Genomic DNA, 26958 nt, shown 5'->3' with positions numbered 1-26958 from the left:
TGTGTGATCCTCTTGTCACAGTTTCTTATTTAAAACCTCCATGAATAACATCTGGTAACTTCCAACTAAGCTCAGCATTTAAAACAGGTGTGTGTACAAAACACGTGAAGCTCTGAGTGGCTTCGTTAAAGCAGCCATGGGGCAGGAGACAGCTGTATGAATTCAGGGCACAGAGGAGGAGAAATTGCAGCATGACTTTGTTACCTGTACTGCCAACCAGCCAGATGTACAGCAGCTGATCAGCTCATGTCACTCTAGGCCAGGCAGGGATTGATGCTGCTTTTTCAGTTTGTGTTAGGACACATCAGGGAAACAAGTTCAGGAGGCACAGTTTTTTGGGTGGGCTACAGAGCCTGGGGAAGAACTGAGGACACTACAGTGGATTACAGAAGAGATGGGGAGGAGAAATATTAGGTTTTACAATGCAGCAGAGAGGCATTTATGAGCATATTTCTGGAAATGTATGGAAAGAATGATGTGCAAACATCTTTGGGAATCATGCCTTGTTACTTCTGCTACCTATCAAACAACATGCCAGTCAGCTAAGAAAACCTAAGTTGAAAAGTAGTTCTGTAGCCCCAGGTAGAGAGCTATGCATGACTATTAAGCTATTAAGAAAAGGTGAAAGAAAATATTAAACAACACATGAAACAAGCAGTCCCATGCATGATGGAATGAAGCCAGGTTTTGGTGTGCTCTTCTGCCTGGAGTCACAAAAGTCTACTGAATGTGAAGCATTTCATCTTTCCCTAAATGAAGGTATCAACAGAGATACTGTTTATTATCAAGATGTCTGTTTTTATGAAATTTGTAGGAGTTCAGTATCTTTGAAACTTGCCAATAAGTTTAAAATTAAGTAGGCTGTACAAATACAGTAAGTGAGGAAAACACAAGCACAGCAGGAACACTTAAACCTTCAAGCTAAAAATGACCACTGTGTAATTCAAGTGAGCATTATGGAAGATGACATATTATCAGGTTATTTAAAGTGTAGACACTATTACAAGCTATGCCTGCTATCACAGAGGATGACCCTCAAAATCAGGAGGAAATCCAGAATTCCTCCCTAATGTCTTTCTCATGTAAGCATGGGACAACATAAGTTTCAGCTGTGTGGGAGGCCAACATATTCAGCAGAAATATGGTTTCCTGAACATGCTGGTTTCCACCCTCTGTCAACCACTAAGCTAAATTTATCATTAGTACTGTGGTAAGCACTGTAGAGCTGATCAGAAGGGAATTTGGTTGGATAAGGCTATCAAGGTTAACAATAAAGATATTTTTTAAAAAATAAGTGTGCATACCAGCATGTCACATTGATGAACCACATGCTGACCTGATATGAAAATCCATGATTCATGACCATCTTTGGTTTAGCTTGATATGTTTCTTATTATACAAAGACTTTTCTTTTGCTTCTGTCCCTTTGAACACTAAAATAGCTATTTAAAGTTCCTTTCCAATGCAAAATTACAGAAATATTTAAGTCATTATTTCCCAAATAATTGTCACAAAATTATGATTCCCAAAACTCCAGGATCTGTATTTGTTTAAACATTTTATTAACATACTGGAATTTGAACTGTATAAATGTAAAATGAATTCATAGTATAGTTACCAATCTCTTTCTGCACCAAGAGAAATTATAGCGGACTGTATGTTTTACTTGTATATGGATTCCATTTTTAATATAAAGTTACTTTCTGAACATAATTATTGTAATAGAAAAGTTATTCTGTGAAGAGTTATTCATTCATATTGCAAATGCTGTAGAATCACTACATACTGTTGGATTTTAGAACAAATCTTCAGAAAAATAATTACACGCAATATTGATCCTGTTTAATGTCTGTTTTCAAGGAATTGCATAATTTTTCCATATCTTCAGATGCTTCACCATAAAGAGGATTTGGAAAAGAAATAGCATTTGCATCTTCATTAAAAGGATGCTAAAAGAAAAGGCACATAATTAAATATAAAAATGAAGTAATTAAATTCATTTGTTAGAACTGACAGATGAATGGCTGTAGATCCATTACAGAACTAACATATGATATTAAGTTCAAAGAAAACTATAAAATTCCTGAACTTTTTAGAACAGATTTTCAGCTGATAAAAATTAACATAGCTCCACCAAAACCTTTATCTGATACATACAGCTGATCAAGTCATTTAAGCTTCTTTCCAATCTGTTCCCACCTTTACTTATCTCCAGAGCTCTTGGTCTAATATACACACAGTATTATTTTGGGGGAATCTGAGTACAATAGTGTCATTGAAGTGAGTCACAAATTTCTGGTACATGGTATTGCAATTTAAACGACCAGTTTTAATTTTCTTGAATGAGGAGTGTGTGAGAAAAGAGATAATATGAACTCTTCAGGTAAGGACTTGTGCAGTTCTAAACATTTTCTTCAGCATCAGCCTTACTGGAGAGCATTGAACTGCCATATGTTGTAACAAGTGGCTACAGTAAGCAACATTAATGAAATTGCTATTATGAGGTCCTTGTCAGCCAATCCAACTCTGGTTGTCTTTCTCAAATTTCCAGAGGTGCTAATATTATGAGTAGCAATATACCATTGACTTTAAGTGACTTTTTTCCCTTTCCTCTGTAAATGAATTTTATTTAATAGCTCAAAACATATCCTACTTTAGAAGAGAAACATGTGATTACATACCTCATGCCATGGGGAAACACTGATTTGAACAGTGGGTGAGGTGGCATGCACAGGAGACTATAAAAAGAAAAAAACTGCTTCAGAATACTTTTAGTGAGCTGCAAATAATATTCCAAAAATATCCTTCCATGTGGCTGAGTAACACACTCTATGAATATAAAACTATGAGGCAATATTATAGGCAAGTGTGTGGTAATGCAAGCCCACATGGTTTTGGTGTTCCGAAAGGTCTGGGAAGAATTGTTTTTTCTTTATGAAACTTGTATATGCCTGCAAGTGCGTAACTTGTGATATTCAGCTGGAGATGGGAGCTGGTGCTTGTGTTTTACCATATCTTTTCATTGGTAATACACCATTTGGATTTAAGGTTCATCAGACTCAGAGAAAACCCATATCTCTTATTTTCCCTTTTAAGGGAAGATTTAGCGAAAACACATATTTTCCCAATCTTAAAGACAATAGAGGAAAATCTGCTACAGCACTGGACTTCAATCACAGTGCCTGGGGCTGTCTTCCATGAAAATGTCTCTCTTGACACTGTGCTTCTGTTTTTCAACTTGCTATTAAATGAAGACTGTCAGGAATCTATTTTAACTAGAATAAAAATGTCCTGATAAATTGATCACAATCGTGATGGGAATGTTTCCAACTTGGAGCTCTCACAAACCCCAACCTGTAAGTGAATTAATTTAATCTAATGTCTCTAAAATCAGGTGTAAGGAACCTTTTACAGAAAGTAAATGGCATGTCATAGTTAATCCTATTCAAAGCTACAGTGGAATCTTGTATTACTGACTGTGGAAAGGGCAAGGAAGTTTTATTTTCTATTTCAAACCAAGCCTAGTTCTTTCAGTGATAATAAGGATAGTATCAAAATGAGGGCAGGAAGAGTGTTTTAAACATTTTTTTTCTCTCTCTTTTTACCTCCAAGATGCTTTGTCTGTGTTGTTTTCAGTGATAAGTAGCAGATACAGATGCCTTTTAAGTCAATCATATTTCTCTTCTTAAATATAAAACACAAAATTTATCTAGCACTCTAATTTGATAATTAAATCTTCCCTTGAAATCTTTTGCTATGCTATGTTCACTTTTACATATGCATTTATTTACAGACTTCTTTGTTGCTCTTAATTATGATCAACGAATAGTATTAGGGAAATGTATGAACAAGTGTTTGTTTAGTGTCAAGATGAATTTTACAGTGATGGGAATAGTAATGCACATTTACAGTATTGGGAAGTGTTATAAGCTATTTTATTAAAGTTAAGTAAATGTGTAAAGGCAACCTGGGTGCTGAATTATGCATTGTATGGTTTTGGTGATAGTGGTGGTTTTTTGTTGTTGGGTGTTTGCTTTGTATTTTTTTTTTCCAGAAGCAAAAAGAGACAAGTCCCAGTGAGATTTTCTTTTCTTCCATATATCTGACTAAATATTTCATCCAAAAGACACTTTTTCTCAGATTGAGCAGCTCACAGTCAGTTATAATACTCAAAACTAAAAAATATATTCTCAAAACTGAACTGATTTCAAATCTGCCTATGTTTTGAAAATGCACTGGAACAGATCTGAGTGCTGCGGTATTTTTTCTTACTTGTTTTATTAAATAACATTCAGTGAAGGATTACACTGCTTGTTTTAATGGAAAACATATTTGAGAATTACAGCCTCATATTTTTCTGAATGTTTAGAAGAAGCTATTGCTACTTACCGTTGTTTTCCCAGATGAACTAAAGTCTGCATACAATGGGTTGGCAAACGAAGTATTAGTGGTTTCCTCCAGTTTCCTTGAAAAGTCAAGCAATCAACAACAAAACACCCACAATATCACACAGGTTAGCAAAGAACCAAATGGCTCTAGGCTGAAAAAACTTGAGTCAAAATATTTATGCTAAATATATTTCTGACTGAGCTCTACTGATACGAATGAAATCAAACAAATGGTCTGTGTAAGTTGTGTGTGGGTTAAAATAATAATTTTTCATTTGTTGCTGCTAAAAGTATGTATGATTTTGGATATGCATAGGCCTATTTGGTATTCATAAAATGCAGGTAGAGCACTATACATTAAATAAAACATGATATTAGCTAAAAAGCTACGTTGCTATAATTTGTTTGCACATGATGAGACCACGTTCTTTCTATGTTTTGTTACAATCACACTACCAATTCAGTAATTATCATGGTCTTAGGCTCAGAGATCAAGAACACTTTAGTTATTTAATTGTTTTAAGAACTCTTTTTTTCAGCAAATTGAGAAAGAACTTACATTTGAGGTCAATATCATCAGCATTAGTATTAAAGCTATAGTCTCCCCCCATACCTTTTGCTACAGAATCAAAACTATTTAAAGAATCACTGAAGTTATTGGAATTCAAAGGTTTCATCAATTAACACAGTGCCTTAAGTAATTTATAATAGATGAACAGGACAAATTTTACTAATTATGGGTCTCATGTCCATTATCTCAGCTAGAGGTTTTAAGATATGCTTTCCTGACAGAGGCCTTCACATATTCCTTTTTTTGGAAGCACTTATGACCTGTGCAGTTAACCCCATTAATTCTGCAGAAGCAAAGGATATCTGGGGATGGAACTTTCTGCCTACATCTATGTTTTTTTTCTATATATCTGACTGGTTGCTAATATTCTACAATACTTGAAATCATCAAGACTCTTTCAATACTACATACAAAGCAACAGCTGTATTAGTTAAAATTACTGAAGAATGAAGCAGAAACATTTTTTTAATATTTGTTTTTGGACACATTATTATTTCCTTTTTTTTTAACTAATGACTTTATGAATAAGGGCATATTAATGCTTTTGTGTTCATAGGAAGCTGTGTACAGGATTCTAAAATAAGAATTTCCCTAAAGATAATATTCAATCTCAATGGCTGAAAGGTGCATTCAGTTGTATTAAAAAGTGTTTCTATTCAAAAGTTGCATCTATAGATGGTTTAAGCAGTGTCTCCCTGGGAACTGACAGGCTCTGTGTTACTTTGGCAGGCAGGACTGAGGGGACAAGAATAGTCACAGAGAAATAACAGATGGAGATGTTGGGAAGGAAAGCTGTTGTTCATCAGCAAGAGCCACAGAAGAGACATATCACATTTCTTTTTGGAAAGAACTAAAACCAGAATAGATGCTTAGGAGGAAGGCACAGGTAGGCTACAGAAATATATTGCCTTATGAATTAAATCAGTGTGAGAACCTAAGTTTGAGGTTTAGACTAAACCATGTACATCTGCTTAAAATCTTTCACAACAAGACTGCCAGAAAGTAATTCCTTCTAATACCAGTCTCATAATTCAGTTTGATTACCTGACACAGCAATGTAGAGAGCTGAATATTTGAACATGTTGATTTGTTCATTTGATCTTAATCTTAACCATAATAAATAATAATATTCTGAAGTTTTCATTTGGTTTAGTGAAACTAAAATATATTAGGTTATTTATAGGCCTCCTAAGTGTATATTTGCATACTAATCCTTTTGAATAAAATCTATAAAATGTATACAGAATTGTTTTTTACTCTAATAACACACCATGGCTCACAAAACCTGAGACCAGAAGCAAACTCAGATAAGAAGTTTTCAAAGAACTTGACTGTGCTCCTAAACTATTGCCCAAAAGGCCAGATTTGCATGCCTTAATTTTGGTGTCTCATTTAGACATCACAAACCAACTGTATAGCCTAACAGCATGATACGGAATTAAGCATGTCAATTCTGCTTACAGTCAGTGGAGACATTTCCAAAGGGCAACGAAAGTCACACAGTTCACTAGAGGGAATCACCTTTTATGTGCAATTGACAAATTATAAAGATAGGGATAGGTCTGATTCTCTTTCCTCCTCCACTTCCCTGCTGAACTTAAGCAATTTGTGCAAGACATATACGTTACTTATTTGGGCAAGAACACACTGAGTACTCAGGTCTTTCCTGAGGGCAGGAAGGACACCGAACAGAGATCTCCAGCGTCTTCTGCAAGGAGGATGACTAACCAACAGGATACTGTGCCAAACTATGGGCACCAAAAAGAGAGCTGGCTGAGCCCTTCAACAGCATGTCTGTGGCTGCTGTGTTTAGTGCTGAAATTTGGCTCATCTGTGTGTGTGAGGTTTTCTCAGGCATGAAAATTGGGTCTTGCTCAGATTGTCCAGCACATTTCAGGCATTCCTCCACTTTAGGTCTGAATCATGAAAGAGCATATGTAGTTGAGCACCTAGTCTTAGGAACTATGGGAATTTTAAGGCCTAATATATGGGCACTGGTTGAATTTATGCACCTTGGATTAAGGTGAAGTGGACAATACCTTGTCTCCTGTTCTTAGGAATCTTTTTGCCAAAGCAGGGCTTTGGAAGTCATCTTGAATATATTACCTAACATTGTAGTATATATGTTGCACATATATGCTCATAGATGGATATATATGAATGTATATGAATGTATACATGTATGGTTAAACCCTATCTATGATTGTATAAAAGCAAACAATTCTTTCCAAGGGGTACCAATAAGTATCCTTAAAAATTTCTGAAATATTTTTGAATTACTTAAAAGACCTCAAGAAAGTGCAAATTTAATCACATGTTTATACAAGTTCTATAATTCATCAGTTGGATGAAGTAGTAACTGGCTGAAGACATCAATGTTTGGGAACTGAGGTGACGTATTCATACTACATGTTGTGCATCCACCCCCAGAAGTAAACACAACACATTAGATCTTTAATTAATTAGAAATATAAAGCTTTCCTTATTAAAGCAAAGCAATGGTATGCCCACTCTGGCACTCTGGCACCAATATAAATACTGCTGAGGAAAGCATAAAAGTGCAGTATTAGTCAGTGGGGGGATGCCTTCTGGTCAGCAGTTTACACCCTAGTTTTAAACTGCTTGATTGAATGGTTTAGCTTCATGTACTGCAGTGGCTTGAGTTAAGCTCATCCTTGCAGCACTTGCTGTTACTTGGTTTAAGTAGAACATTGCCCTGATAGAAAATGATACCTTAGTGCTACAGTAAAAAGCAATGTACCCATCTTGTGATGGAGAGAGAGTTACGTATGTGTTACAACTATAAAGTAAGGGCAAGGGTAACTCATCACTCACAAGACTTAAGGTGCAGAGTAATTAATCAATGTGAAACGGTTATAAATCTCATTTATTAAAAAAACACAAATGCCAAGTTCAGAAGACTGTACCAAGCAGGGAATAATTAGGGTTAAAAATGCAAAGCATAGCATGATTTAGGAAAAAAAAGAACAAACTCAAACATGTGGGTAAGGCAGCTCAGAGGGTATCGGGTTTTCTAACATAACCAGAAATACCACAACAGGAAAGGAGAGGATTAATCATCTTGCGATGGTCACATGGGTCACAGCTTTGCTAAGCTCATCTGCATTCTTTAGTAGCAAATACTACTTTCTTGTCATAGGTTTCTCCACTATAGCTTCACAGAAATGGGAGAAAGTTGTATGCTCCACAAAATACCTGCCAGTATATACAGGGACTGCTTAGTAACATCATGCCTTTAAATGGAAAACTGAAGTATCTAGATTTCATTTGTTTGGAGGTAGTATCTCAGAATTTTGTACTTTTCAATACATCATTCAATGAAAAATCAAATATTTATTTTAGAGAGCATACACATTTGTAGTAAATAGAGTACTAGAAGAATGTTTAGCATCAGGTCCACAAGAACAAGAACAAAATCCTAGTGGACCAAAGCTACTAATTAAAATAATCCCTTAAAATTATTCTTTATAGATGTTCTAAAGCTCCTGTTCTAAACACAAACTGTAACTCAAGATCTCAACTTCCAAAATGTTTTAAAAATATTTTAAACCAAATTTAGATTTGCAGAGGTAGGCTATATTTTACACATCCCACAGAGGGAAAAGGAGGCATGATGCAAGCTGTATTTTAAATAACTGGTAAGTCACTTCGATGTTTGATTATGCTTTTCGTATTCTCTCTGGGCTTCCTAGGTGTGCACTTTGTACCTTTTGAGACACTTCAGTAAACTTAATTATTTATTTTTTAAAAAAAACAGTCCTTTGCATCTTTCATCTTGGTGATCTTGAAGACTATACACTGAGAGATATGCTCTGTTTCAGCATGTCACCTCCTATTTCTTTGAAAGCTTTCCTATGTGTAGTGATTGTGAGATGTACATTTCAGAAAAACCAAAGACTTCTGACTATAGCGCTGTGTTTCTTCTTTCAGAAAAAAATATGATGCAGAAGAAGGAATGGATTTGTATAACAACATTAGACTAATAAAAAAACTGTCAAACAACAGTTTATGAATGCTGCTTCCTAGTTTTGCTTTTATTTGAATCATAAAACTGCATTTTTTTCTCTCATTCTAGAAAAAACAGTATCTGTCTCCATTCCAGTTCACAAGCTGAAAATAGTTCAATAAATGTAATTCTATTGTCATTCTTCTTATCACTTCAGGATATAGGAACAGAGGCATAGCCAGCAACAACCTTTGACAGTCCTTCAGATCTGCTTGGAGACCCCTCCCTGGACTAAGTTATTCATTCCTCCAGACCTCCAAAAGGGTATGGGTCTAATTGGAGAAAGTCCTGGCAACAGCAGCTGGGAATCATTGTAATAATTGTGAGGAAACCTTAACCACGAAGAAAGGCTAAAAGCGCTGAGCTTGTTTAGCCTAAAGAAAGCACTGAGTAAGGAGGCATGACAACTGTCTTCAAGTACGTAAAAAGCTTACTGCAAGGAGGAAAGGAATGATCTGTTCTTGTCCATGGTGAATAGGAATGAACTTCAATTGTAAATAGATATATTAGAAATTTGAGAAAAACTTTCTAACATTAAACTTTTTACCTAGCTAGGGCACCAGAATTGCCTGAGGATGCCATTAAATTTGTGTTGTTAGACATCTTTAAGCACAAACCCAGAAGTGATACAATTGAGTCTGTCCTGTGGCAAGATGAAAAATGGCATTTGTGGGTTCTGTTTTCCCATGATTTTCTATAATTTTAAAATATTTTCTCAGAGCACCTCAGTTTTTTCCTCTCTCGCCTGTGTGGCAAGATACATTATTGATACACTTTGGAAAATCTAATGTTCTGTTTTCATTATGACTGACAAACTAATAACAGCTGTGTTACATTAGCATTGCAGCTGAAGGCACAGATCAAGAATAGGAAAGGAACAAGCTGAAAGGGTCCAGGGACATTGACTTCTTTGGAAGCAATAGCAAAGAAGCACATCTTAGCTGGGTGGAAAGGGTTTGATTCTCATGTTTTAAAGTAAAATGAACCATGAGATGGAAGCTGCAATAAAGTGGAAGCTAAAATGAAGCTTTGCTTCTATTTGGTCAATAAGGACAAAGTGGAGTAACTGGCAGCCTTCCCTTCTGGACTACGAAATGTCATCTCTGGAGCATGAACAGGAATGTGAGAAACTTGTGAGCTTTCTCTGATTTGGAGTTTATGTACAAAAATTTCACATATTCTCAGCTGGGAAGTAGCTTGATTATCTGAATGCCATTGTGGTAATGAAGTACACTGCTGCCAAGCCATGTGGTGGGCTGCTTTTGTCTATTAGGAAATAAACTTACATGATGACTTCCAATAACTCCCACTCAGGCACTGAATAATTTAAAGCCTCCAGATCAGAGAGGAAATTCTTGCTAAGGGAGGAGAAGGAGAGAGCAAAGGGACAGCAGGGCATTCTTTCCAGGTTGAAAGGAGGGATTAAGGCACTATCACTCTTTCCAGTGAAGAAAAAGATAGCCAAAGTAACTCATCTTCTCACTACTGTTAGTGACAACTTCTTTGCCAGCAGTTGTCTAAGGGGTCACCAGCCTAACCTTACTGTCTGCTACCTGTTTTTCTGGTGGAAAAATTAGTTCTGTTGGACTTAGAAACTTCTCCTCCAGCTCTTGTACACGTTCCTGTGCTATTTCCATTGTGGCTCAGATGGATGTGCAATCCATTTTAAAATACTCTGGGAGCTAGCACCTACAACTGTTGGTGTGTCTCTGAAGGACGGTCTGCCAATGCCTGCATGTATGATTTTATACCAGTAAAGAAAAAGGAGACACTAATAGAAATGATTAAAAAAATAGCTAACAAAATAACTTATTAAAAGGTAGTAAATATGGGCTCAAGTGTGTGAAAGCTTCCCTATGAAAGAATGGCCACGCAGGCACTGCTAGAGTGCCTTTCTTGTCTAATGACTTTAAGAAAACAACATAATGCAGGAAGGTGGACACAAGCCTTTGAAGTGAAAATGAATTGAAGGAAAGTATCATGCATGTGCACAGGTAAATTCCTCTAGTTCATCAAGTCACCTTAAAAAAAATCAGGAGTAAAATCTCATGCCTCTGTGTGGTGCTGTCACATTGTACATTTTACAGACTTATGCAAACACAAGTCACTTCTTATTCTAAAGACTTATCTTAAAGATCCAAAGTTCAGTATGATAACATTGGCTGCATTTTGACTAGTCACTTCTGATTACTGATTAAGCACTTTGGGAATAGCTGGCTTTAATTTACCACTATGTTTCAAGCTGTGGTTTTTATATACCAAAATATGCTAGGCACTAGGTAGTTGAAGACAGAGAGGTAGACTGCCTGGATGTGCTTATCTTCTCAAATTCAAAGTTTCAGATTTTATTGTTTTCATGATTTAACAATTTCAATCAAACTGACATGTATTAGCTAGATTATTTCCTGACATGATGCCTATAAAATGCATTTTAACTTACATGTTAAGTAAACTGTGATTAAAACCAATGGAAATAAAAAGTTTTATCCTGTATCGTGGGCAAAATGATTTGACGATCTTAGTTCCTAATAGACAAAACTTGGAACCAAATATTTTTACATCATAATTTACCTTTCTGGCAGCTCCAGTAAAAACAATCAAGACTGGAATGAACTTTGCTGTGTAAACTATCTAACCCTCTATTTCACAGCTCTGATTCTCTTCACATCAGGGCTGTAATAAATGTAGTGCCATTGTAAGAAATCCTCATTCATCCCTATTTTATTATGTACCTAATAGGACTATTAAGTATTTGGAATTATATTGCAACAGGGTACCTTTTCATGTGCAAAAAAGACTCTATTTTTTTTTTTTAACGTGTATAATTGCAAGAAAGGAAAGAACATTCATTGAATTCAGATATGTGGGTAGAAGAGAAGCGGATAACTATGCAATAACCCTTAAGCAGACATTTATGAAAGAAAAAGATAAAAGGGAGTGTTTAGAGCACAGGAGAAGTAGCATAAGAAAAAAATACTCTTTTGTTCATTAAAATACCTCCAAACATGTTTTGAGAATAGACATTACATTTTTTGGGGGTCAAAATTATTAATGGAAATTACAAAAACAAAAAATCAAGCGGGTCTTAGAATACAACTGATCTTGCACTTCTGAGGTGCGTTTCCATATGTGTACCTTAGCAGGTTATATAAATATGAATGAATTGAGTCTTAAAGCCCCTGTGAAGTAAGATAAGGAAATGCTGTTATTCCCACTTTACAGAAGAAGAAGCAGACATAAAGAGAGTAGGTGAAGCTATGCACTCAGTTAACAGTAGCACAACCACTAAATGTTCCTGCTTCAGCATTTTGCTTCTGTGTCCATAAACAGCTCCACCTGTCAGGGGTAGCATGCTGTATTAGGAGACGTGTCAGCACCAATAACATCAGGACAGGAGTCTGCACTGTTTAGTACATAGTTTGGGAGATAACAACATCCCCAAAGAGAGAAAGGTCATAGGAAAATAGACAGTTTTGAAGATGAATTCTGGAAAAGAAACTGAGGGGTAAGGGAAATACAACATGAAAGTGGACAAGGGAATGCACAACAGGAATTACTGAAAGGAAGGGATGGAGGTGGGTACTTGCTGACAGAGAAAGGTCTAGTAGAATAAGTCATGACATGGGCAGACAAGAAATACAAGTGTTAGAAGAAAATCAGAAACAGCAATTTTCTTTTTTTCAAATCTTAAATTTGTGAGGAGACAGAAAGCTTATCAGAGGGATGACAGGAATGGCTAGGAAATATATATTTGTGAAATAATGAATTGCCAGTCTAAGGCATATCTTAAAAAAACTCTGAAATCAAATAACTGGATGAAGAGTTCTCTCTAGTACTAGTAGTACTGTTATTCAAAGCACTCAAAATAAATTTTGAAATAGACCACCACTATTTTTTTTTTTTTCATTTACTGAAAATGCACTTTATGTTGTAGGTTATCAGAAGATAATTTAGTTGCTATTTGCACAGTACTAATAGCAAGCATAATACTTGATGGAAGAAATATAGAATTTGAAAAAAAATAACCACCATCTAGAGCACTCATTCAACATGAGTAAGACAGGTACTTTTACCACAAGCCAAGAGGTCTGCGGACCTAGGGCAACAAGGCAGTACTGGATAGTGGGTGTGAGATGAAGTCGCAGGGGAAACGGGTGAAAGGAACAGGTAAGGTGATATTGATGGGACACATCCAATGAACCGCTGACCAAGATGACTGCACTAACCAAAGGGGCCATATACTATGTTTTGTAAAAATGGTCACGTAATTCTGCAGTCTCCCAGCTTGCATTTTTTCTGATCTATTAAAGCTTTTTATGAAAAACTCTAACATTTTATGCTAGAAAACCTCCCACTTTTATTCCATCCAGTTATCACAGGGAAAATTCTCAGATGTGTGTAAATATTGAAATATTTAGGGCAAAAATGTCCCCTCAGGTGCATGCGGTACTCAGTAGCTTCAAGAGGAGCTGTGAATTTGCTTGTAAGAAACTAATTTGGCCTCTCAGGTTTCAAGAAACCATAAATAATCTTCTGGTTTTCACATTTAAGTATCATGTACAAAAATCAGGGCTACTGCTGTTAAGGTGGGTAAATGATGAATTTTATAATTTAGGAATAATCATACAACATTGCAATCAAAACACTCAAAGCAGTTAAGCTGTAACTCATTGTTTCCAGACTGAGGTCCACTAAGGTCAGCTTGTGTTGTAAAGCTAGGTTTTATGCTTAGTGTGGCATATGAAGGCAAACAGACTGTAGGGTGATGTAAAAGTTGAAACCAAAGAGACTGGGCAGTTAGCTGTTTCTTTGTTGCCGCATTTGTCTCTGCTTTACACAAAAGTTTCACTTACGTTTCTGGCTCTTTCTTCTTTGAAAGGAAATACAAGGCAGCAGCTGTAATTTTAATCAGCAAGAAACTGATACCCAACCCAATCCAAATATCTGCAAAATCAGAGCAATCAAAGACAGAAATAAGTAAAATGAAACATTCCAAGAATGAATTGAAAGATATTTCTTTCTTTTTACAGACTCACCATTTCGAAGAAGACTTGAAGATGGAGGCTGAAGAGGATTAGCACTTATGTGGCAACGGTTTCCTTTCCATTCTTTTCCACATCTGTGAATAAAACAACAATTTTTGACAAAGAAGGAAGCAACGATCGTGAACAGTGACAAGCACACAAGAAATGCAAATCCTTTTGATTACTTTTGTCAGTGCCTAAAGCTTACCCAGGAATCACAAAGAGCAGCATCAAAGTTAATAGAATGAAATGTAAGAGAGAAATACAAAAAATGAATTTAAGAGAGAGAAAAATAGAACAAAACAAAGTTCAAGTATTAGAATTGTCTTCCATGTCTATATTGCCACCGTATTGTTCTCCCACAGCAAATAAATTTGACTGATTTCCCTGTTATCACCCGTGTGAGGGTTAAATACATTTCTGAGCTGAGGAGGTGGGAACATAATATAGAGAAAGATAGATGATTAGAGATGAGAAAGATGTTTTTATCTCCCCACCTAATCTATCTCTCTTTTGTTTTTCTGTTACCTTGTAAAAAGGATACCCCTTTAGCAAATGCCGCTTCAAAACTGAAGCACTGCATTTGAGCAAAGAACTGCAGCCATGTAAAATTACACTAAATTTGCTGTTTGATTCAAATCCAGTCTTTGTTTGAAGTGAGTAAAATACAAACAATTTGACACAAGTTTGATATTTGACTTTAGAGTTGTTGCTTAAGTTACAGTGTATCATTTCTCACTTTAATTTGTCTGGGTTTAGCTTTTGGCAACTTGCTTTCATTGTGGCATTCTCCATTGGAAGGAAGGGACCTTGGAGACCCAGGTGAGGGTCAGAGGCCTCTACCGAGACAGGCAGCAGTCTGGAGCACCCCACACTGTCCTTCTGGGTACCCCAGAGAGCCTCAAAATGGCTGTAGGCATGTACATTACAAACCCTTAACGATGACTAGTATAAAGGGTTGTTAGAGGTATAGCTACATATGACATATTGACATATATTTAGCTCCGCATGATGAGCTAAATCCCACCCTGAGTGTCACACTGGAATGACTTACACCAACTTTTAGATTATCTGCATGGCTTATGGTTTATGAGCTTCATACATTTTTAACTTTTTTTTTTTTTTTTTTTTTTTTTTTTTTTAAGTAGCATCAGAAAGAAGTAATGGTAATAGTGTTGTTTCAGTCCTACTAGTATCACATGAATAGGCAATTAGTTTCACTTCTCATGATTCTTCTCTTTACAGTTTCTCAAACTATTACTGTGGGGGAGGATTGTGTATTGAATTGCTTTCTTACTGTAACAGCAACAAGTTTTTCATAGTCACTGATTTTTATAAAGTAATTTCTATTTTGTAATCACAGTTTCCTCTCCTTCCCTTAAATGTATAATATGAAATCTGACATGTACACAATTAAATCTATTTTAACATGTGAGAGAGGACTTCATGTTGTTTGTCATGGTTTGGAACATGGTATTGCCCATGTGCCTTATCCTAGCAGTTGCATACTGAGTTATGAGGCAATCCAGAGGTGGAGAAGTATTTGATTTGCTCAGAAAATGAGCGTGGTGGATGCAGGGAGAGAAAGGGTAGGAGGAGGAGCAGAAAGCATCTGTCTGCAGCCTCAGTGAAATTTAGGAGAATCCTGAAAGGATCAGGCTATGTCTGAAAGCAGATCTATATCCCAGTCTCAGATATGATAGGAGGAAGGGGACTTCACTGAAGACCAAAAGAGGCTCATGGGATCTGTTGCAGCTCAGGGGACCATTAAAAAATAGCGGTCAGAAAGCACACTGGGAGGAAAGGACCAGATCTACTTGAGCACAATTGGCAGAGATAGATTTATTTAACCCTCATAGACCTGAGTTTTCTCTAGTTAAAGAGTAACCTTGTTCAAGGTTAGTAAATGGCATATGAACGAATCCTAGCTTTAGATACTAGAGTCAGCAGCATATTCTGGCGTGCTCATTTTAAACAAAAAAGTGACATAATTTCATCTGACAGCTCTGGCTGAGCTGGAGACCCATTGCATTCAGTGACTGAAAATACCTGCTCCCTTCAGTCTCTTTCTTCTTCAGCATACTACAAAATATCATGTCATTTGGAAGCTGGTCTTTTATGCAGACTGATGATTCTGTACAAGTGTCAAAGTGTAGCCGGGCTCATACCAAGCCCTGTGGATCCATGTAGAAACATTACAATCTGATGACAATCACCCATTAAATTCATTTGCTGATTGCTCTCAATTGTATAATTTTCTTTCTTTGCATTTGCAAGATTTTCTGTTGAGCTGGATATGCTTTTAACCAAAGTTTCCCTCTTTCTTGTCATTGCAGAACTTACTTGACTGTAAAAGAAAGAATGAGAGAACAGATTTGCAGCTGTGCAGAAGCACTACTCAGACATGACAAGAGAGGGGCCATCTGCTGCTCTGGAACCACTGAGACATGGATCGCCTCAGAGCTGTGAAGAGGTAGTTCCATAACGCAAGCATATGTACCAGTACAAGTATGGGAAAATCCTACTACCCAGTAATAACTAAACTTATCTTTATATGTTATGTTTCCACCTAGTGATGAAATATTTCCACATATTAATGGTGTTTAAACTGTTTTTAAAATTTAATCACCTTTTAGTTAGGTAGATAACTAATTTATCTTCTTATATTTAAATACAGGTTTTAAAATCAACTACTAACTTCCTTACATTGACCATGTATTCCCCTCCACATCTCTGAATCCCAACAGTATTATTTTATGTTACGTGATACATACCGGTTGGGAATCTGAAGTCAGACTATCAATGGGTAATTTTGATCAGTGAAATGATTTTCCACTGCGTGGCAGTAGGTTGTTACCAAAAGTGTCACCTTATAATACTGCCATTGCTTACTAAAAAAATATTGGGAAAAAAATGGAATAAGGTGGAGCAGAGAAAGTATCTCTGAAACTTGGCAAGTGATTAGGACAAATTAAAAAGCAAATCAGTATGAAAAATACAGCAAAGCATGAAGCATGGGTACTCTTTATAGGGAGAGGGAGAAGGAAGGCAAAACAGATGAAGACAACATAACTAATCCTCAAAGACCAGGATGGAAAAGGAGTGCTAAACAACAAAAATTTTGAAGACTGAGTATATCGGTTGATTAAGAATGATAACGTGTATCTTCATATATGAATTTGTCTGTTCATTTTTCTCTTTGGCAGGGGAACTTAGCAATTATTCCTGTCACTGAGGTAAAATAAAAGACTATCAGAAAAAAACAAGTTATAATTTGGAGATTCATTCAACTCTTCCTAAGGTTTGTTTGTTCATTACTTACAAAATTCATCTTCTCAAGTAAAAAAACAAAACAAAACAAAACCAAACCAAAGCCAACAAAACAACAACCAACCAACAACAACAACAACAACAAAACCACTAAACAAAACCAAACTAAAAAAAAAAATTCAGAAGTGAAAATAAGAATTACAGAGACCTGAGAAGCCTGCAACTTTCAGTGAGGTTGCAAGAAAAAATGGGAAAATTTTTCATTAACATCTTTGGCTCTCCGCTGATGCAACCACTGCCTCTGGCTTTTACTGCAGCCAAGCATTTCCTGCCTAGAACAGAGGGGAATGTGTCTTAAATATCCAAACCAATCTTCGCTTATAGATGTCTCACAAGATTTTGGTTCTTTTATTTCTATACTTTGTAGAAACTCTAGCTGACTGTGGTGACAGCTGTGATGGAGATATTGCTCTCTGACTTAAGAGAACAGAATGGCACAAGTATCTGTCAGTAACTCAGACTAGGGAAGCTACTCCAGTTATTTCATTCAGCATTGGAAAGCTGAGGAGTACTTTCAAAATTAATAAATATTGTGGGCATGGTCTTACATAGGATCATAGGAAGTTTTGATAAGAAATGCAGAAGATTGAGACTGGTTTACAGAACTAAGAATAATATACCTTTATATATCATTTTCTATTAAACAAAATACAGAAACTATTATTTTGGAAGGTAACCAAAACTTACACAACAAAACAAAGAACCTGTTGTCCTTAAGGAATGAGATGCATGTACCCACTTCTCTGAGTCTGACTCTTTGTAGCCTTCTGCCTGTGCAGTTCTTTGCAACTGTGTGAGGGGGGGGTTGAAATGGTGTCATTCTCATCTGGTGGCATTTCCCGTAGACTTTACACTCTGTCTAATGCATGTCAGACTGGGTGAATGATAAAGGAGCAGAAGTCTCCCTCTTTTAATCAAGGAATAAAATGAAAATATCAGGAAAAAAAAAAAAAAAGGTGGGAAGGCAAGTTCCAAACTAAGCATAATATTAGTTCATAGTGTTTTTGAGGACATGGAAGATGTTTCCTTAGCTATTTGTACTGCGGACACAGAATACATATTCTTGTGCTTTTGCAATCATGGTAATACAGTCTCAACCTACAGACCTAGTCCTTTGCCTGTTACTGCAAAACTGTATCAGTGAATAAGAGTAATACCAAGCAGCTTTATAGGAAGTCAAGTCAAACTTCACCTTTCTACTGTGCTGTCCTTGACACTTGTAATCCTGAAGTGAACTTTAATTACTCTAACAGCTCCAGGTAGGTCAGAAGAGCAGCCTGTGTTATGCACCCAAGAGATGGCTCACTTGAAGTCCATTTAATGAAGGAGAACACTCTTAATTAGCTACCTACTGCTGTGCATGGACTGCACTTACAGTGCTTTACTTTCAGTTGGGAGGCAGCTAAGTTGCTTCTTCGAAGGCACTATTAGCTTCCTCTCTGGTAAGAGCAGCTGGGGACTTGCAAATGCTGATGTGGTGAAGGACCTTACAGAGTGCAGATCAACCATGTCTTTTGGGCAATGTGTTAAATCTTCATTAGCAGGGTAATAGGAATTTTGAAGAGCTTTCTTAATAATCCTTTTCTGCTGTTTTATTTTTAAGACAGACAACTGTGAAAAGGCTGTATTTATCTCTTGAGCCATGAAGCTGAAATTCCACATTATTTATGTACAATTAATTTCCTTGGACTAATTACATCTTGACTAATTAGCAGTAGCACATTTTACACGAGTCTTAAGCTTATCTGAAATACAGAGATAGCCATTGCAATCCATTCAGACAGGAAGTTCAAACAGGAGGAGTAAAAGAGAAAGACAGATGAAATAGCACTTGAATACTTCCATCCCGGTGCACATCCTAATCTATCCTGCCTGACAAAATGTCTTCTGCTATTAGCAAGATCTTACAGGAAAGTCACCCTGGAGGAGAGAATGTTAACCCTCCAAATTTGCCTCTAGGATTTCCAACTCATTATTTCCTAATGTAGATGTTGGTAATGCAGAGGAATGAACTTAGCATTGCCTGTGTTGCTGCATCCTGTGCCTGGGATCATGGCTCATTTCCCTCAGAACAAAAAATAAAGACCAGACAAGGTGTCTGTTGGTTTTGATGTTCATTCAGGGCAGGTTTAATTTACAAGGACATGTCTGGCTGATGCAGTTCTGCATTTCAGAATATCAAACTTTGTGCTGTATTAAAGGTAGCATATGTGAAGCTCAAAATAAATACAGATGTGTAATTGATTTCTCATTTTCCTCCTGGCACCTGATTCCTTGCTTGTGCAATTATTTTCTCCAGTCTGAGGTAGATAAACCCTATCATTCTAATGCATTGGTATAACATATGGCTCTCGGGTAGGCGCAAACGACAAGAGAAGAGCTTTGCAGTGGGGAATCAAGTCCATGACCTCCAAGAAGAAGCACAAAGCCAGCTCCTCATTAGCTTGGAAAGAAAAAGTTCCAACAAGCTGCATTTTCAAGGAAGACTTACTTTGATAGGACTGGAAAACTGAATGCTGAAATCTGCTGGGTTTCCTTGTTTCTTTCTTTCCTTTTTTTTTTTTTTTTTTTTTTTTTTCCCTGAACAGCAGTAATTATTAACATTTCAGAATGACTAAGGTTGTTCGTTAAAAAGCAGTGCTCTGCATTTTCATTTTTGAAAGTTAGCTTTTGTAAATATACTATATTGGTTTCACTTTTCCCAAGAGTCCTCATGTTTTATGCTGAACCTGATAAAAGGTTAAAGAAAATATTAAATCATACATGATGTTAATCTAGGAGCATTCAAAGCATTAAAAACTAAATATCCATTTGGCATCTCTTCTATACTTCTTCAGATTTAATCATTTAAGTGCCAATCTCGTTTATATTAGAAAGATTTGCATTAAAAGGCAGACTGAGCATTAAAGAAAAGTCCTGAAATGTTAATCATCTTTTGCAAACACGGAAATACCAATAGAATTTTATTTTTACTTATTTATTTAAATCTACTCTGATGTATAAAAGGAATAGCTCAACAAAAACTGGAGACAAAACAGAAATATTAGCTGCTAGAGAAGGCACAGTGACCATAGCTGCTTCTGGCCACAAAGATTTTGTACGTAGATAAGAGTGAGGTACACCCAGTGTGTGATAAATGTTAAACCAGCACTAATTTCTATTTTTTTTCTGCAAGTGTCTCTGAGATAACTCAGTTACCAACAGAAAACAATTAACAAATGGGAAGTACAGGACTAATCAGCACAGCTCTCTCTGTCCTTCTCACCAATACCTTTTGGCCAAAGTACACCTCTTCTCTGTTGTGAGATACATCTGCTTTTCATATTTTTGTCTGAAACACTTGTCACACAGAAAACCTAATCTGTTATGTCATGTGTACATTCAGAATGTCCAACAGTTAGTCAGCTGTTTAGTGTGCATGGCATTAGTAGTATATAAATTAAAGAAGTAGTATGTGAATTAGAGTGCACTGTCAGCAAGTTTGCTGATGACACCAAGCTGGGAGGAGTGGCTGAGACACTAGAAGGCTGTGCTGCCATCCAGCGAGACCTGGACAAGCTGGAGAGTTGGGCAGTGAAAAATTTAATTAAACATAACAAGGGAAAGTGTAGAGCCTTGCATCTAGGCAAGAGTAAACCCAGGTTCCAGTGTAAGTTGGGGAATGACCTGTTAGAGAGCAGTTCAGGGGACCTGGGGGTCCTGGTGGACAGCAGGATGACCATGAGCCAGCACTCTGCCCTTATGGCCAAGAAGGCCAATGGCATCCTGGAGTGTATTAGAAGCGGGGAGGTCAGTAGGTCGAGAGAGGTTCTCCTTTCCCTCTACTCTGCCCTGGTGAGATCACATCTGAAATATTGTGTCCAGTTCTGGGCCCCTCAGTTCAAGAAGGACAGGGAACTGCTGGAGAGAGTCGAGCACAGAGCAACAAAGATGATTAAGGGAGTGGAGCATCTCCCTTATGAGGAAAGGCTGAGGGAGCTGGGTCTCTAGCTTGGAGGAGACTGAAGGGTGATCTCATTAATGTTTATAAATATGTAAAGGGTGAATGTCACGAGGATGAAACCAGGCTCATCTCCGTGACAACCAATGATAGGACAAGGGACAATGAGTACAAACTAGAACACAGGAGGTTCCACTTAAATATGAGAAGAAACTTCTTCATGGTGAGGGTGACAGAACAGTGGAACAGGCTGTCCGGGGGGGTTGTGGAATCTCCTTCTCTGGTAACATTCAAAACCTGCCTGGACACGTTCCTGTGTAACCTCACCTAGGTGTTCCTGCTCTGGCAGGGGGGATTGGACTAGATGATCCTTGAAGGTCCCTTCCAATTCCTAACATTCTGTGATTCTGTGAATTATTGTAGTCATATTTTTCTGTGAATTAAAATAAGGTGTATGACTGCACATTTTGTAGTATTCTCTAGAGAACGTACTTTGGATCTGCCACAGTGCACTAAGCTACTGTCTTCTGTGTGAACCCAGATTTGCCATTGCTATGTTTATAATACGTTTGCTATGTTTATAGTAAACTCGATATGTTTATAATATATTACATGGCAATCATCATACATGAGTGCTGACATAATTCAGGAACTGCGCCGTACCTATTAGAGTGTTGTTTGCTCCAGAAGTGGTGATGGAGGATACAGGGAAAAGAAAATGAACAACTCACAACAACAGACTTTACATCCCTCTGCTATATCAGCATAGAAGTTGTTTCTCTGCTCACTAGCCTTTCCAGTCAGTGTTATGCAAAATAAGCTTCACTAGATGCTTGTGAGTATGATAAAACCAGCAACTCTTTATTCTATTATGGGAAAAAAAATAACCTGTACTTCAGCAATGTAATTATCTGTTTGCATTCTATCTGCTATTAACTATGTACTCAAAGGAAAAACAAAAACAAAAACAAAAACCACACATATTCTCTGATTAGTCTTTATTCCTGAATCAAAGTATACAAAATTGCAATAATGAATGTTGCATGAATGGCCTCAGAAGATATCATACTTAGGTTGAATGTAACCTGTTGCCTGCTGACTGTAGCTGAAATTAGGAGTCACATAACTCCATTTATGGTTAAGCTCTGAGGACACGTGAGACAAGGAGAAACCTCTCTTGGAAAAGACAGGTGAACCAGATGGTAACCTTGAATGCCAATAAGCTTCAGATCAGGCACTCAAACACCACAGCTAACCAGGAATCCAGAGTATAGCAAACTCAGGAATGAAAAGATGTACAAACTGGTTTCTTGTGTCTTAAAATAGTGGAACCATAGCATGGAGATGACAGAGAAAGTAAAATATCTGGATACATTACCAGGTGACTATCAGTTACCAACGCTATGTAACCTTAGCGGGAATGGAAGAAAAAGGACACATGAGTTGTACAAGAACATGCTGTAACATGTGGATAAGGGCACATTAACTCACTGGGAGACAGTCTGACATTCTCTGAAGCACTGTGTGCAGTTCTGGTCATTCGTGTTCAGAAAGAGAAATCAGAGTGGGACAAGGCAAAGGTGGACTGCTAAGATGAGCTGAAGAATAGAAAGGCTGTCTCACAAGAGGATTCTAAAAGGGTTCATCTTGTTTAGTCTAATGCAAGAAGATTTGAAAGGCTGTTCTCTAGCAATGTTTCGGAAGATAAACAACAGAGGTATTAGGGTTAAGGGAGGATAGTGGCACAATTATAAATTGGTATAAACTGTCTATGAAAAAAATCATGAGGAAATTATTAGAAAGTATCCAGACAGAAGAGGAAGGCTCTTATCCTTCCTGCATTTCTCATAGTATGTTTCTTCAGAAGAGTCAGCTGTTATTCTCTGTACCTGGTATCATGTAGTCCAAAGAACCTCATATGCTGGAAACTCTCAGTAACACAGTGACGTGGAGAGGAATATGCAAAACAAGAATTCCCCATAATTGCTCATAAAATAGATATATGCTTCTGTTCTGGAAACTGCTAAAATTCATAACTGGCAAATACAAAAGAGTCAACATGAGGCAGAGTAATATGAGCTATAAACAGATTCTAAATGAAATATAAGTACTCTGAGAAAAGATCTGAGCTTCCTCATCTATTATTCAATGAAAGTAACTACTCACTTTGTATCATAAAAGCAGGCACTATGCATAAAGAATAAGATAGAAGATATTAGAGATTACAGTGATTAAAATCATATGGCAGAGACTGAAAAGATCAGGTTTAATTTATACAGAAGATGAGTGGGAGAAGAGATGATGAAGGTAAACAAAATGATATATGGTAAATGGAAGAAAAATTATGTGTTGCTCTCTGTCCTCCAGAATGTTCAATCAAATGGAAAGCAAATACATCTTAAACTAATAATATGAAAGATATTTGTCACATATTGCTTAACTGACTTGGAAGAGTTCTTGCCATAGTAAGCCTTAGGAGTCCAGAACTTAATGATATGTACTGGAGAGAGCTCAGTAAAAGAGGGAATAAAATAAAAAGAAAAAGAAAAGAAATAGAAGAAAAGGAAAAGAAAAAAATAATAAAAGAAAAAGAGAGAATAGAATTTTCTTCCAAATTGCCATCAGTTAGCACGTTAAAATCTACAATTTCTGAAAATTCAATATAGTACTACCATTTTCTACATGTATCTTCTGTTAGCTTTGCTCCCAGGATGTGCTATCAGATAATCCCAGGTCCCCAGCATGACACAGTGTGATTACTCATTGCTCTTATAGCCACATTGAGAGATTCTAATTACAACCTCTCCTAAATAAGATAAAGGTAACTATTAGAAGGAAGGACTCAGTCAGTGCATCTAATTGCTTTTTATATAGATACACTATGAAAGTATGGTGACCAATTGTAACGTTTAGAGTGGGACTTAATTTTTCTAACATTAAGCACCTGAAAAGGGAGGTACCTAGAGACAACTCAAACAAGATTAAACTATGTGAAATAGAGGAATCTTCATCTGGATCCTTTATCCTTGGTTGTAACAGCATCACAGAGACTAGTTCAGATTAGATAGGTGCATTTAGCTGTTATACAACTAGGGAGGAGGAACACCACCTTAGTGCTTGCTGTTAAATGTTTAAACACAAAACAAGCAGTGTCTGATGTTAGAGCAGGAGCATGAGGGTGACATTTGTATCACAGACAGCTTGTGAATGACATCCCGTTAGACCCAGGCAAACCATTTATTAAAGAAGGAAGGGTAAATATTATCTCTAGCTTCAATTATTTTAAATAGAGATGATCGAAAATTCCAGAGCAATTATTTCTTCACTGAAATTAGTTGACATATGAAACATGCCTGATCATAGAATCATAGGATAGTTTGGGTTGGAAGGGACCTTCAAATGTCATCTAAGTCCAACCACCCTGCAATGAGCAGGGGCATCTTCAACTAGATCAGGTTGCTCAGAGCCCCATCCAGCCTAGCCTTGAATGTATGCAGGGATGGGGCATCTACCACCTCTCTGGACAAACCAGTGTGATATTCTACATGACAGATCTGGTTTTTTTATTTTTTTTTTTCCAGTGTATTTTATCTTATAAGGAAATGCAGACCTATATGGAAATAATTTTCTGTGTCATTTGCTTTTGTGCCTTTACTCTTCAATGATCTAGGCCTCAGTAAAATTAATTGAGTGTTGGTATGAGGCACCCACTCTATTTTATAGCACAAATTCATTCAGCTACAACAGTGAAGGAGAAGTATGGGCTCACAGAAGACAGACATGAAATTCACTATTTCAAACAATTACACTCTTTCTTATGTTACGTTTTCCCACCTTCTCAAATAATAGTTTTCTGGTGACAGATTTTCTACTATCATAAAATAATGATTAAAAACCCCAGAGGTACGAATTGTGATGCAGCTTCTGGCACTGAAGAAATTATTTGGTCCTAGATTCAACAGGGAAAGGATTATTCACTTAGCTAACCACCAAACTAAAGTCTTAAGACTAAAGTCTTAAGATTTCTTCCAGAAAGAAAAAAAAAAGGATATTTTTTATTTTAAAATGGAGTTTTCTCTTGGACAAAGCCAGTATTTCAACCCAAATTTATTTAAAGGTCAAACCACCAGGCAACATATTGTTTAATTCTAACTGACGCTGACACAAGACATTCACACAATAGAAAAACAAACAGCTTGAAACAATGTAGTAGGTGCATTGATCACTGATCACTGGAGATCAGAGTTCAAATTATGACTGCGTCCTGAGTTTCAGCCCACTGCTTTTGAGTCTGGAGCTGTGCTTTGTGACCATCAGAATAACTAACCTTGCCCATAAAAATCTCTTGTCATTTTAAACTTGAATAAACCAGTGAATATTAGTCATTTTGTGAGCTAGAATTAAAAGATAGGATACTGGGAGCATGAGGCTGTCACCTTGCCAACTGAGGGAGGTTTGGTGCAGTTACTCCAGGTGGTACTCATAGTACAGAGAGCATTTCACTAGTGAGATAAGGGAATTACCTCCATTTTATCTTACTCTAAGAAACCTAGGAGATTGAAGTAATATAAATTACCATTTACAATATGAAGTGAACATACTCAACAAGTCTGTATCAGTACAGTGGTATCTGAACTGTTGAAGTAAAGCAAAAAAGCACACCAAAGATACACACCTTGTCTTAAATCAACTTATAGTAAAGAACAAGTCCTTTATACCAGTCTCCATGTCCGTCTTGTTTCCTAGTTCTTTTTTTTTTTCTGTTGTTCAATCTTACATGCCTTTCTTACTTTACCCCTTCTAAGTTTATCTTTCTTCTATACTTTCCCTCCCTACTTTTTGCTATTTGTGAAACATACACTTGGAGCTGATGCTTGATTTGCTCTTGAAGAACACTCCAAGAAATGGAAGAGCATAAAGAGAAAGAGAGTGAGGAAAGAGACAGAGAAACACAAATCTCTAAAAATACTTTTTACATGTTTGTGTCTCAGATATAGACCCTAGCTGCAACTTCTAGAGGACTGAATAAAGATTAAGGAATGACCTGACAGAAATCCTGACTGTGCAGCTGTATTGACAGCTGGTAGCAAAATTATTTTGCTTTCAGAAATGGCACTGATTTCGTATTTAGGTAAAATTGAGAAATAATGCAAGGAGAGGTATCTAGTTTTAATATAGACCTGTTAATTTCACAGAAAAAAGCTTTTTACTTAAATGACAGTTCTGCTGATGGAACAGATGGTGTTCCGTATCACTAGAAAACCTAATAAAAGATATGAACATATTTACACTGACTGGATTTTTCCAGAGAGACCTTAATCTTCTTGCTTTTTATTTGCTAGCTTGTGGGTTTGTTTTTTTGAGGGATGGAGAGGGTTTTTGTTTCTTTGTTTTGCTTTGTTTTGTTTTAATGTTTCCTCTTTTTGATTTTAACCATACTGTAAGAGTAGTCATATTCACTAGTTTTTTATCTGCACTGTAACTAGTTAGGTAAGAAATAATAGGCATTTATTGCAAAATTGGATCACATATCTGCTTTTCACTGCAGTTTACCCTCTGAATAGATTTCATATGGATTTATCTGCAATGTCCAGATGAAATTAAATAGTTAATTAAAAAGCTTGAGCAATGGAAGTGCTTTGTCTGTATTAAACCACACATTTGCCACCAAAAACCAA

General features: G+C 36.7%; 1 protein-coding gene across 1 annotated transcript in view; it reads right to left on the bottom strand.

Annotated features, from left to right (window-relative positions):
- Positions 1 to 1820: 1820 nt before the first annotated feature.
- MALRD1 (MAM and LDL receptor class A domain containing 1) overlaps positions 1821 to 26958 on the bottom strand; it is a gene marked incomplete at both ends in the record, with an annotated part of 247721 nt that continues 222583 nt past the window's right edge. Inside the window, 5 exons of the mRNA XM_080364215.1 lie at positions 1821 to 1949; positions 2682 to 2738; positions 4390 to 4465; positions 13840 to 13930; positions 14023 to 14105. Coding sequence (XP_080220341.1) covers positions 1821 to 1949; positions 2682 to 2738; positions 4390 to 4465; positions 13840 to 13930; positions 14023 to 14105 — 436 coding nt within the window. The remainder of the gene's footprint in view (positions 1950 to 2681; positions 2739 to 4389; positions 4466 to 13839; positions 13931 to 14022; positions 14106 to 26958) is intronic.

The sequence above is a fragment of the Nesoenas mayeri genome, assembly GCF_963082525.1.
Source record: "Nesoenas mayeri genome assembly, chromosome: 2".
Lineage (NCBI taxonomy): Eukaryota > Metazoa > Chordata > Aves > Columbiformes > Columbidae > Nesoenas > Nesoenas mayeri.
This window is presented reverse-complemented; position numbering and strand designations above follow the sequence as displayed.